General features: G+C 31.1%; 1 protein-coding gene across 1 annotated transcript; it reads right to left on the minus strand.

Moving 5' to 3' along the window:
- Positions 1-458: 458 nt before the first annotated feature.
- On the minus strand, positions 459-5,007 carry LOC111779033 (oxidoreductase, 2OG-Fe(II) oxygenase family protein). The gene is made up of 7 exons (XM_023659078.2): positions 4,131-5,007; positions 2,272-2,405; positions 2,047-2,164; positions 1,845-1,961; positions 1,607-1,722; positions 1,368-1,522; positions 459-1,208 (listed from the first exon to the last, which is right to left on the minus strand). The coding sequence occupies exons 1-7, from the start codon at positions 4,729-4,731 to the stop codon at positions 734-736; spliced, it is 1,716 nt and encodes a 571-aa protein (XP_023514846.2). The 5' UTR covers positions 4,732-5,007; the 3' UTR covers positions 459-733.
- Between the last annotated feature and the right edge of the window lie 8,706 nt (positions 5,008-13,713).

Here is a 13,713-nt window from a genome sequence, read left to right on the forward strand (position 1 = left end):
AAACTCTAGATCTTGAGCCTTTTCTTGTTCTTCCTTTTACTTCAGTGTGCACATCTACTATATAATAGAGAGGCCTTAAGACATGTCGGGATTCGGATAATATCTCAGGTGCTATATTTTCCTGTAAATTCTTGGTACTTTTAGGACTCTAAATGAACATAATCATCAAAAGTATAGGCCTTAAGACATGTCGGGATTCGGATAATATCTCGGGTGCTATATTTTCCTGTAAATTCTTGGTACTTTTAGGACTCTAAATGAACATAATCATCAAAAGTATAGGCCTTAAGACATGTCGGGATTCGGATAATATCTCGGGTGCTATATTTTCCTGTAAATTCTTGGTACTTTTAGGCCTCTAAAGGAACATAATCATGAAGTATATATGTTTTGGTTGGATTTTCTGAAGCAATTTTGCATCATGTAAGGGCAGCAGAAAGTAGTTCAAGTTTTATCTCTAGAAGGAAAAGGAAAGATTTAAATACAAGTAAATACAAAATTCAAACCTAACTCCTCTAGTTTACTCATCAAACTTGAACCTCAACTTCTAAGGGAAAAAAAAAAAAAAAAAAAAAAAACTAAGAACATGAAATCCAAATAAATAAGTGGTTTTGTGGTGTAGGGAGTGGGGATGGAATGGGAAAAACTCACTTAGATCTGTAAAAGGACAAGAACACTACTTAGTCGAGTCGTGTTGGTTCGACTTCGGAATCGCCACAGCCTGATTTTAAACTCAAACACTTATGCCTGGCTGCTCCTGAGATGAATCTGGTAGACGAGTTTCGACAGGGGAAGATAGTGCCAGGAACCGCCCTTTACGAGCACGAGGAGGAAGATGTTTGGCTGGTTTTCTTGAATTAACAGCCCATGGTAAGAACACTCCAGTGCCATCACGTTGAGATCTTCCAGGGCTCATCACCACAGGGCGGACAGGAGCTAACATGACAACAGGTGCACGGAGAATCCCCCATTTTGGCACTACCTCCATTGCTTCATAGGCGTAGGGTACTCCATTAGGCAAGGCACATGCACCTGCAACTCCTGGTTGCCAGAGAGTCATCGCGTTCGACATCTGAGAGGTCGGTGGTTGGTATTGATCACAGTCTGGTCGAACTCGAAAGAACGTGATGGTGACCCTTTTGTTAGGCGATGCACACATGACATGACGTGCAACGTCTGCACTGTTCCCCCTCATGACCAAAAGAGACCTACAAAATTACATGCTTGTTATTATTACCAACCCAACGAACCGAAAGAAGCCTACGACACTGAAAACATGTATTGATGGTTCAGATCAGTCATGATTGAATATGAGAAACCATAACAAAAGCTAGTTTTGAGTGATAAGGCTGTTGGAAAAAGCATACCCTTCCTTCAAGGACAGCATGAGTGGCCCCTTATAGTTGCCTTCGTTATCACTGACAATAGAACGCCCAAAAGCCATGGTTGATTCAGAGAGAAACAGAGTGGAAATGGGCTGTTCCAAGTGTGGAGGTTTCTGGAATGGCTGTGAGTACTCTCCCTACACACACACATACACACCATATTTTCCTTCAATTTAACCACTTTCGATTTTCAGATATCATCAAAGAAATCAATCGAATACCTCTTCAAAGAAATTAACGAGACACCCATTTGGTCTTTTATACTCGGGAATCAGTTGCCACTGAATAAGATGATCTATTACCGTCATAAGAAGAGGTGGAATTGGCTCGATGTGACCTGTAAGCATTAAGAGATTTAAATTTCTGACCTCTTACTCAAACGAAATCATGCTGATTTGATATTGACAAACATGGGTTTCAACAACCTCGAAAAATGGGATGAGTAGAGAAACGTCTTACTTGTTTGGTTGTTATTGGCCGATTCCTCTCTTATCTGTCCAAAAATGGGGACACCAAGCTGGATCATCTCTCGTCGTTTGCCCTTCACTTGCTGATTGAATAAAACAAATGACTCTCCTGCACACATTAAGAAAACATCTTATAATTTCATCTCCATGGATAAGAAATAATAATGAGAGAGAATCAAATGAAAGAGACGAACCAGGGAGCTCTCCATTCTTAGCAGCAGAGCGAAGATCATCAACAAACCCATCCAACTTAGCCAATTCAGACTCAGTAAAAACGTCTTCATAACACTTCAATCCCTTCACAACATTCACCTGCCAAATGTCACCAAATGAATCAAACAAAGCCCAAACCGCCATAGAAGACTAACAATCCAGCAAGAAGAACAGAGTAAATTTGAATGGAAAAAGAAAGAACTCGCCATGTGCCCTTTTACTGGCTCCTTGGCGGAAAAACCTTTTGTCAATTTCATCTGTCCTGGACGTGCTTCACACTCCCCATGATTACTGCATATCTCAACTTCTGCTGAAGTGGGGTGCACTCCTTGATGAGATCCTGCCCCAATTGTTTTTAAATTCCACACCCAAAAGAGATGAGCATATTTTCATCTTGATCTTAATAAATTACTCAACAAATCACTAAACAAATGCATTTAATGAGGTGGGACAATTTTGAATTATGCTCAGAAATGGAGCCATATGGTTTTTAATATTCTATATGGTCAACTCATTGTCCGTGACAAATTTTATGCTATAAGCAGCTATATCATATATAAAAATATACACATAGGCTTATAGGCTTATATGAAACTCAGAGCACAAAACAACAAAACAATTGAAGGACTAAACAATGAAACTACTATTCAAAGGTTGCAATAATATCATTTACCACTCGTACGAGTAGAAATATTGTTAGAATTTTGGGTGAGAAGTCGACATTTTTCAAACTAAATCTTGTTAGTTACTATCAAGCCGCTCTAGATTACGGCTACATCATGTAGAAAAGTTATTAGAATATTGGATGAAAAGTCCAACATTCTTCAAACTAATCCTGTTAGCTACTATCAGTCGTTCTAGATCACAATTGTTCTAAATCACAGCTACATCGTGTAGAAAAACTACTAGAATTTTGGATTTTGGAACTAATCCGGTTAGCTACTATCAGGTCGTTCTAGATCACAACTACATCGTGTAGAAAAACTACTACAATTTTGAAACTAATCCTGTTAGCTACTATCAGGTCGTTCCAGATCACAACTACATCATGTAGAAAAACTACTAGAATTTTAGAACTAATCATGTTAGCTACTATCAGGAACTCACGACTACATTGATGGTTTATCAACATCCTAATAAATTTATAATCTAAAAATTATTTAGAAGTATTTATTTTAAAAAATAAAAAGTGGGGTGGAATATATATATATATATATATATTTCTATATTTATAATTTTAGACTCAAATAATTTAATCTGAAGAGTAATAAGCAAAACCCCAGGCTCTATAGGATAAAATAAGTAAAAAAGTTTTGTCGTCAAAGGAATTTGTCAAAAAAGTGCCCTCTCAAAACAATAATAATAATAATAATAATAATAATAATAAATAATAATAATAATAATAATAGTAATGAAAAGGATTGGGTGTTTTAGGGTAAAATGGACGGGTGAGATTGAAAGATGGGAATTGATGTGGATTAAACTAAGCTTCCATCTCGAGGCATTGCGTATCTGACAGTGTTCGTCCTTCCGGAACTAACCGTAGAATCTTGAAACAGTTTAACCTTTTCCTTCCGCCTCGAGAATTTCAAACCCCCGCTTAAACCTCGGGAAGATAATCATTGATTCAACTCGCACTTAATGTTGGCTCGGAATTGAAACTTACTTTTGTTCATTTGGAAAGTTGTGGACGAAAAAAAGAAACGTAAATGAATTTTGGATTTCAGGTACTTTTTTTTTTTTTTTTTTTTTTGGGGGGATTGAAAAGAACGAAAGAAAAAGGCGTTCTGTAAAAGACGAAATCGTGGATCTGACTCTGGAAATTTTTGGTTTCTGTTTGAATCCTGTGAATGTGGAAAGGAATTTTGCCTAATTTTTGTTGTCGTTGATTCAGAAATTTGGTTTCACTGTTCATCAATTCAAACAAGATTTTCAAGAAATTTCGTGGAAGGATGCAGAGTTTCAGTGATTTTCGAGAAATTTCGTAGATCATGAACTGTAGTGATTTGGTGTTGGAGTTTCGAGATCTGTAGAAATCAAAAATTGAAAAGAGAATGAAACTTACCTGAATCAGTTATTTCGCTTCGAATTGAATCCTCCTCTTCGATTGGATCCAGAACAGCTTCATTTCTTCCGCCATCGGTTTCGTTAATCTCGATCGACGTCTCTTCGACGATTTCCTTCTCATCCGAACAAATCTTTCCGTCGTTTTCCTCCTCTTCCTTCATTTTCTTAATCTCCTTCTTCTTTTCCTCCATTTCGACATCGCCGTCGTCCTCGACCACCACTACCGCCGCCTCATCGCCTCCTTTCTCCTCCTCCTCTTCCTCGTCCTGATTCTTCTTCTTTCTCTTCTTCTCCGCCGTCACTTTCCGTAGCTCCAAGGCAACGTCAGCGATCGGATGATACTTCTGCATTTGCAGGACCGGAATCCAATTCAGCCGCCGTCTATGAATCGCAGCGAACACTGATTCGTACTCCGATCCTCCATCATCACTCACCTGCGCCAGATGTCCACACAGCGCATCAATAATCGCGTTCGCCGCCGCGAACTCCCCTCTGAACCACGCCAACACCGCTTCCTTCCCCATTGGGTCCGTCACCGTCACAGCCGCCGCCGTTGGCACCACCACCGGCCGCGCTCGATCAGTTGCCCCCGCCGCCATGGCATCCACCAATATCAATACCAAACCAAAAAAAATTATCCCAATATAAAAAATCTCCCCTCTCTCAGTCTCTCCTCCCCGATTCCGACTTCACCGAAATTTCGGAACCGAATTCTTACCCTCTTCGATTCCCCCACAGCCTCAAATCAATTCAATATATATATATACACACAAAAATGCAATATATATATATATATATATAATAGACAAATATGGAAATTTGTGTGCAAAAGTGTAAAAAGAGAAAGCTATTGGTTGTTCTCTGTAATTGTCAGAGAAATGAGGGAGGGGCGTTGGAGGAGCTTTTATACTTGGGAATTCTATGACGTGGCACATTTTTAAGGCTGATGACGTGGCATATATATATATATATATATATATATATATATTTTTTTTTTTTTTTTTTTAAACTAGTTTTCGAGATTTTAATTTAAATAAACTATAAATTAATTAAATAAAGTGAGTTAATTTTGTACGTTGTACTTTTGCTTTTATAATTAATTTGGGGTGAAATTGTAAATAATTCTAATTATGGTGTTTTATTTTTAATCATGTGATTATCCCTGTAATACCAAAATTTAGATTTTTTTTTTTTTTTATTGGGTTACAAGTACTTTTAAAAAGTTTATTAAAAGTTTTACATTTTATTTTGCTACCTCAACATCATTACTAAAATGTTGATCGAGTCGTTTTCTATATGGTATGATTAAAATAAATTGTAATTTCATATAATCTTTTTGTTCGTACCAATTCAGTCCTAATTGTTAACTGAATCGAAATGAAAAGTTGACTCACGGTTACATCAGGTGTTCAAAAAATCTGAAAACTTGAAAATTAAATCAAACCAGCTTAAATTGTACCGGTTAGGTTGAGTTACGAACTTGTTTGGATTAGGTTGAGTTTAAATAAATAAAAACCATAACAACTGTATTGATTCATGATTTTTTTAAAACTATATTAGATTGAACTAACCTAAATTTATTATTAATTTTAAAATATACGTTTTTTCTTACCATACAATTATATATATATTTATTATTATTTTTATTTAATTTTATAATTATCTTTTTATTATTTATTTTTTTTAATTATTTAGAAGTCAATTTTTTAAATATATATTGAAATTATGTTGTCAATCTTAATAAAATATTTAAAATTGAATAAATAAATATTTTACAGGCCAATTAGAACCCATCTAACACAAAAATATTTATGGTCAATATTATAACTTAATTCAAAATTTTATAGAAATCCTAATATTTTTGTCGTCTTATCCATTAAATAAAAAATGAACTATAAAAATTTAAATAATTATGCGTATAATCAACCCAATAAAAATTTCAAAATTAATAACTTCGAATATATTAAAATTCAAATTATGATCCTAAAATTAACTGAGATCGATAAATTTAACATTATGATTTAAATTTAAAATTAACTGAGAGATCGATAAATTTAAAATTAATTTTAAATATATTTTTAACGTTTTATTATTTAGATCTTAAGAAATTATGATCGTACACTCTCAATTATATTTTTGGACCCTTTTTCTCTCTCATCTTTCATTTTTACTTCAATTATAAGTTATATTATAAGATTAATGCATGTGACTTAGTCTCTCGTGCACTTTGCCAACTTCACACATTATTACGTAAATTATTTATTTAATAAAAAAATATAATAAAAACTAATATAATTACCGGGATGTAAGTTTAATCTCTTAAACTTACTCGCGAAATTAAGCTAAGGTCGATCTCGTCTTTAAATAATGACTAAGGACATAATTTAATTATTGAGAAAGAACTTTCCAAATAATGAGGCAAAATATTTAGAAGTTATTTTCTATATATTCTTTTTTTATTTTTATAGCATTTATAGCTATCTATTTTTCTCCCATTATTTTTTATTTAAAACAATGTCTATTATAGAAAATTTCTATAATTATAATATTAAGATTAAATAAATTAATGAAAAATATCTGTTTCAATTTTTTTAATAAATTTATTAAATTCATTTTCAATCGAGAATTAATATTTTATTTTTCCCTCAATAAATAAATTAATTAAATCAAAAGACAAAGATTATCAAGTAAAATGGAATAATAATGACGTCAGCAATTCTTATATAAGAAATAAATTTATTATAAATAAATGAGATGATTAACTAAGAATATGACATGTGTGTGGGCCCCACAGGAGAGTCCATCGTCAAAGTAATGACTGCGGTGTAGGAAGGTCATTCAGTCTTAAAAAGTCATAAATTCATAATAATTTAATTTAATTAAAAAAAAAAGCTTATTTATTTATTTATTTAAATAAATAAATTTACTTAAAATTAAATTGTGTTTAAAACTAAAAATTAAAAATTAAAAATTAAACAAAATAAACGACGGCAGGTTTTTTCATCTCATATATATATATATATATATATATATAATAAAATAATAATTGACGTGAAACATTTTTCTAATTTAAAATAATGGGAGTTGGCAGCACAAAAATATAAAAAAAATTAAGGAAAATAATATTTTATATTAATAATTGAGTATTTAATATTTCAATTTGAATTATAAAATAAAAGTCTAAATAAAATAAGAGTTCAGTTTTAAAATAAAAATAATAAAAGTTTAAAAAAATGAGGTTAATTGCAATTAAAAAATATTAATAGTTTGTGACGTGATATTAAAATGCTATTAAATAATGTGAATGTAATTAAAAATGTTAAATAAAAAATAATAAATGTGAAATTAAAATATGTTATAATTTATATATTGAATAAAGGGAGCATGTCGCTTGACTCTCCAATAATAGGATATTAAAAATGAATTAAATATAATTAAATAAATCAACAACCATCTGACTTCGTTTTTAATAAATAAATAAATACATATAGTTTAATAAATAAATATTGATTTTAATTTTTAAAATAAAACACAAACTAATTTAATTGAGTGGAATTACTAAAATGACCTTACAAAAACTAATATAAAGTATTATTTTAAAGATGGATAACTTGGTTCTGAATCCTGCTAGTTGTAACTACTCAAGCCTATCGCTAGCAGATATTGTCTATTTTGCTTTGTTACATGTCCTCGTTAGTCCTACAATTTTAAAACGTGTCTGCTCGAGAGAGGTTTTCACACCCTTATAAATAATACTTGTTTCCCTCTCAAACCAATGTGGAATCTCACTCCCTTCGAGGTCAGCGTCCTCGTTGGGATGCTGATACACCGCCCGACGTCTGGTTTTGATACAATTTGTAACAGTCCCAACCCATCACTAACAAATATTGTTCACTTTGACTCATTACGTATCACTGTTAGCCTCACAAATTTCCGATCGAACCCAAAATAACGATAATAATCTCAAACCGTGGTTTGATTTCATTAAATTTGGTAGGACAATTTACACAATGGGCTAGTGAGCTAGGGAATTTTGATTGTGATGGCTAAATATTTAAGGCCAATCTTTGAAAAATAGGGCACCTATCCTACTCTAAGATTTGATATTTGTGTACGTTTATAAAATTTATATTAATATAGTTCGTTCGGTTCGGTTAGATTATTTTAATTTAGGTCTATTTCAGATCAGTTTCTTCTTTTACGATCGATCAAAGCGAATCTCATCGTATAATCAATACGAGAAACAACGAGCGCTGCACTGACAAAAAGGGAAAGAAAAGAAAAGAGAGACGAAAGAACTCGAGGATGCATTTCTGATCTTGTGACTCACATGACATCGAAAAAGTTTTTACCAAAAAAGAACAAGAAATATATGTTTAAAGCAGCTCACCTTCAATCACGAGATAAGTTCATCTCATGATCGAGATAAAAGACGACACTTTTAAAGCTAAATTTCTCCTTAATGTATGTGTCGATTTCGAATTCGAACAGATAGCTAGTGTATAAATCGAGCTGATGGGAAGACTGTTTTCATAAACCCTAAATTTTCTCGGCTATTATCGTGAAAAAGACGAGAATAGGGGTAGTATGAATAAAAGTGAAAGGAAAGAGTAAAGGTAGACGAAGAACGTGACAATAGGTGTCTATATAATAAATAAGGTAGGGAAGGGAAGTTCACAACTACAAAACAACAAAAAGCTATAAAAATCAAAGTGAAAGGACACATTCCAACATTTAGGTATAAAGATATATATATTTATATTTATATAAATAAAAAATAACTAATAAAATTAGCCGCTCAAGCCCAGCACGAGCAGATATTGTCAGTTTTAGTCAATTATATATAGTTGTCAGCCTCGCGGTTTTAAAACATGTCTGTTAGGAAGAGGTTTTTGCATCGTTATAAAATAATGTTGGTTTTAAAACATGTCGGTTAGGAAAAGGTTTCTACATCGTTATAAAACAAATGTTGGTTTTAAAACATGTCTGTTAGCTAGAGGTTTCTGCATATTATAAAAAAAAATGTTGGTTTTAAAACATGTCTGTTAGTAAGAGGTTTCTGCATATTATAAAAAATGTTGGTTTTAAAACATGTCTGTTAGGAAGAGGTTTCTGCATATTATAAAAAATGTTGGTTTTAAAACATGTCTGTTAGGAAGAGGTTTCTGCATCATTATAAAAAAAATGTTGTTTTAAAACATGTCTGTTAGTAAGAGGTTTCTGCATGGTATAAAAAAATGTTGGTTTTAAAACATGTCTGTTAGTAAGAGGTTTCTGCATATTATAAAAAAATGTTGGTTTTAAAACATGTCGGTTAGGAAGAGGTTTCTGCATCATTATAAAAAAAATGTTGTTTTAAAACATGTCTGTTAGTAAGAGGTTTCTGCATAGTTATAAATAAATGTTGTTTTAAAACATGTCGGTTAGGAGAGGTTTTTGCATCGTTATAAAAAAATGTTGTTTTAAAACATGTCTGTGGTTTCTGCATCGTTATAAAAAAATGTTTTGTTCTCCTCTCCAACGGAATCTTACAAAAAAAAATAATAAATAACAACAAATTTACTAAATTAAAAAATAAAAAAAAAATGAAATTGGGAGAATAATTACTAAAATATCATTTCAAACAATTTATCATTATTATTAATTTTGGAAATTATGGAAAAAAAAGTACAAACAAACAAAGAAGAAAAAAGAAAATAAATAAATTAATTAATTAATGAAACACTAAAATTGAATATAAATAAAAGAAAACACCAAAATTGATATAAAATGTAATATCATAAACAGCAAAATTAGTTCATCAATATCATGTGACTATTTTCTTTTTGTTTTTTTAATAAATATATTTAATTTTGTGAACATGTCGTGTCGTGTCTATTTTAATTACAATAAATTTAAATTAGCGATAAAAATAAGATTAAATAAATAATTAAGTTTTATTTATTTTTTTCTATAAATTTAAATTAATAAATAAATATTTATTTATTAATTAATGTTTTAATTCCGCAAAGAATTGAACACATTAATTGTTTGATGAGTTGTATAATGTATAATGTATAGTTAATGATTAACGTTAAAGTGGTAAAATTAAATTATTTTTATGGCGTTTTTTTGTTTTTTAGTTACATTTAGATTTTTTTTTTTTTAAAATTATGTTTAGATATATTTCATTGTTAATTTATTTATTTTGTTTTAATGTTTTAAACCGTTTTAAACGTTAAAATGGTATTTTTGAAATAAAGTATTGACGGTTTCTATCTAAAATTAACGGTAAAGGTTAAAAAATAACTATTTTGATGCAATGATTCGGAGGGGTAAAAGTAAAAGAGAATAACTTTATCCATTCAACATTACGTGTCGGACTATCTTTTTTGGTTTCGAATTAATACCTTTTGAATCATATTCTATTCTATTTCTTTATTATTATTAATAATATTATTTAATAAACTTTCATATGATTTAATGCAATTTATGTCCGAAAAGCTTGGTTTATACTTTATATTATATAGATGTGTCACATCTATTGTTATCGAAATTTTTAACCTTTGAAAAAAAAAGAATATGTATTTATTGCATTATTTTTTAAAAAAATATTAGAGTGGAATATTATATCATTTGTAACAGCTCAAACCCATTACTAACCGATACGGTACTATCTGGACTTTTTATTTTGGGCTTCCGCTTACAATTTTACCTGTTCGGGAGAGGTTTCCACACCCTTGTCAGTAATATTTTGTTCCCCTCGGCAACCGAGGTGGGATCTCACACATTAAAAAACTAAAATTTATCTAAACGGGTTAAACTAAAGATCAGAATTTCAAATTCTGTACCTCGACATATCATTGATAAAAGCTATTATTTTAAATTCGAGACGTTCGGCTCCTTTATTTTAAAATTAAACAAATAAAAACTCAATTATTGATTCAATCATTATTATTATTATATATTCACTTTTCCCTTTTGTTACTCATTAGGAATCCCCTTTGGATTTAAAGATACAAATCAATACGAAAAACGCTTAATTGTTAAAATCTTTTAAACAAATTTAAAATTTTGAGTTGGTCGGGTTGGTGACCCGAGCAATTCAAATATAGTTTACAACTCAACTCAATCCAACTATTTATTTTCGGGTTCTTTAAACATTAAATTTTTTTATACTAAAATCTCATAAAATTCAAACATCAAACATTTACCAGTCACCATGCATCACTAACATCAGCTACAAACGTTAAATATTCTTAATCTTTTTAAAAATAGAGTTGGGTTGAATTACAACTTTAGTTTCGGGCCCGTCAGGTTAATCCGACTAAAAGAATTGTCAACCCACAAATCGAACCAAATTTTCGACTTTTCCAAAAAATTAAACCTAACCCAACTCAAACTATCGAGTTATGACGTTATCGAATCCAACCAATAAAAATTATTACAAATTTTAATGATATTATATATTTTTTAAAATAGATAAATTATAAATAATATACACATAATTAAATTATTTTGAATTTAAACGCTTATTATAGTCTATAAAAATTATATAATTGATACATATTATTTATTATTTACGCGACGAAGAAATTTATATTTTTTAATAGTTTTATTTTATTATTTTTATTATAAGTAAAGGCAAAATCGAACAGAAACGCTAGATTTATAGATTCTAGAAAACACGAAAATTTTTCAAGTCGTTTTCGAGAAGAACTATTTGAAAACTTTATTATTATACGTGACGTTTTTAATAATAATAATAATAAAATAATTAAAAATTTGTGGCTAAGAGTATTGACACTTAGGAGCCAAGCTGACCCCTCGTGTCTGCAAAAATTTTAATGGAACTCTTCAGACACAAAAAGCCATGATTCTCATTGCCCCTTTGAATTGAAATTTATTTTTAATAAATAAATAAATAATAATTAAATGAATTTAATAATTAAATAAATAAATAAAGTCAAGGGGTTGTTCATGGGAGGTCCATGTTAAAAAGCCAACACAATAAAAATACCCATAAAAATAAATAAATAAATTAATTAATTAATTAAAAAGAAAAATAAAAGGTAATGCTTATTTGGATGGTGATGGCATGGGCATGCCCATGACATAACTCACATCCACTAAAAATATAATTAAATTAAATTAAATAATAATTTCCCATTTTATTTTATAATATTTGTAACGACATAGATCCACCGCTAGCAAATATTGTCCTCGTTGGGCTTTCCCGCTGGGAGAAGGTTTCCACGTCCACACCCTTATAAAGAGTGTTTTATTCTCCTCTCCAACCAATGTGGGATGTCACAATTCACCCCCCTTAGGGAACAGCCTCCTCGCTGGCACATAGTTCAGTGTCTGCCTCTGATACCATTTGTAACGCCCTAGATCCACCATTAGTAGATATTGTCTTCTTTGGACTTTCCCGCTAGGGGAACCCAGATCCATCACTAGCCGATATTGTCTTCTTTGGACTTTCCGGCTGGGAGAAGGTTTCCACATCCACACCCTTATAAAAGAGTGTTTTATTTTCCTCTCCAACCAATGTGGGACGTCACAATTCAACCCCCTTGGGGAACAGCCTCCTCGCTGGCACATAGTCCAATGTCTGCCCCTGATACCATTTGTAACGCCCCAAATCCACTACTAGCAGATATTGTCTTCTCTGAGTTTTCCCTTTCGAGCTTCCCCTCAAGGCTTTAAAACGTGTCTGCTAGATGTTTTGTTCTCCTCTCCAACCAACGTGGAACATCACCGAAATTCCTAATTACAAAAAAAAAAAAAAAAAAAAAAAAAAAACACTACTTTTTCCTCCTTCTTAGCCCTATTCCCACTAGGCTTCTCCCACTCTAAAAAGCCAACTTTAAAGATCACAAAGCATTTAAGTTATAAAATATTTTAAAATATCTCAAAAATCGAAAGCTACTTCGTCGAACGACTCACCGATTTTAATTAAATTTAATTTTCCGTTTTTTTGTTCGGTATTATTATTATTATTAGTCGAGGATGTTTTAGCATATTCTTAATGGTAACTATTTTTTCCATACATATCTTATTATCATTTATAGGTTCAAAATGTCACATTCGACCATTGGATTGAGATCTGTAGAAGTTTGTACATCTCTTGTTGTGATAAAAAGGGCATAACTTTATGATAGTTACGTGTTTCTTTTTGTGGAAATATTTTAAAGTGCTCAATTATTTTCTTTTAACTACTAATCATTAATAAAAATATGCGTATATGAAGATTGGAGAAACTCTCAATTCATAGTAGGAACACATCGTCATGTTGTCCATCTTTTTCGAGAGTAAATGGATAACACTCGAACACATACATAATTACAACTTAAAAAAAAAAAACAAGAAAAACAACGTGGGACCCAAAAAACAATAAAATTCATTTAAAAGAAATTAGAAAAAAATCTTATCTTAAACAGTTCAATTCACGATCATCGCCTACCTAAGATTTTATATCTTATGTGTTTCTTGCAACTAAATGTAGTAGAGTCAAACAGTTGTCTAATGAAATTAGTCGAGATAACGCATCTACTGGGGCAAATCTTCATGATATATATATACACACACATACGATCAGG

This window comes from Cucurbita pepo, chromosome 17, assembly GCF_057944985.1.
Source record: "Cucurbita pepo subsp. pepo isolate OVF chromosome 17, ASM5794498v1, whole genome shotgun sequence".
NCBI lineage: Eukaryota > Viridiplantae > Streptophyta > Magnoliopsida > Cucurbitales > Cucurbitaceae > Cucurbita > Cucurbita pepo.

Excerpts from the sequence above, each read along its gene's own strand:
- LOC111779033 (XM_023659078.2), bottom strand. The coding sequence starts at position 4,731 with ATGGCGGCGGGGGCAACTGATCGAGCGCGGCCGGTGGTGGTGCCAACG. Across the intron at positions 2,406-4,130 it reads AAGCGAAATAACTGATTCAG|GATCTCATCAAGGAGTGCAC; the intron begins GTAAGTTTCATT and ends CAATTGGGGCAG. Across the intron at positions 1,962-2,046 it reads TAAGAATGGAGAGCTCCCTG|GAGAGTCATTTGTTTTATTC; the intron begins GTTCGTCTCTTT and ends TAATGTGTGCAG.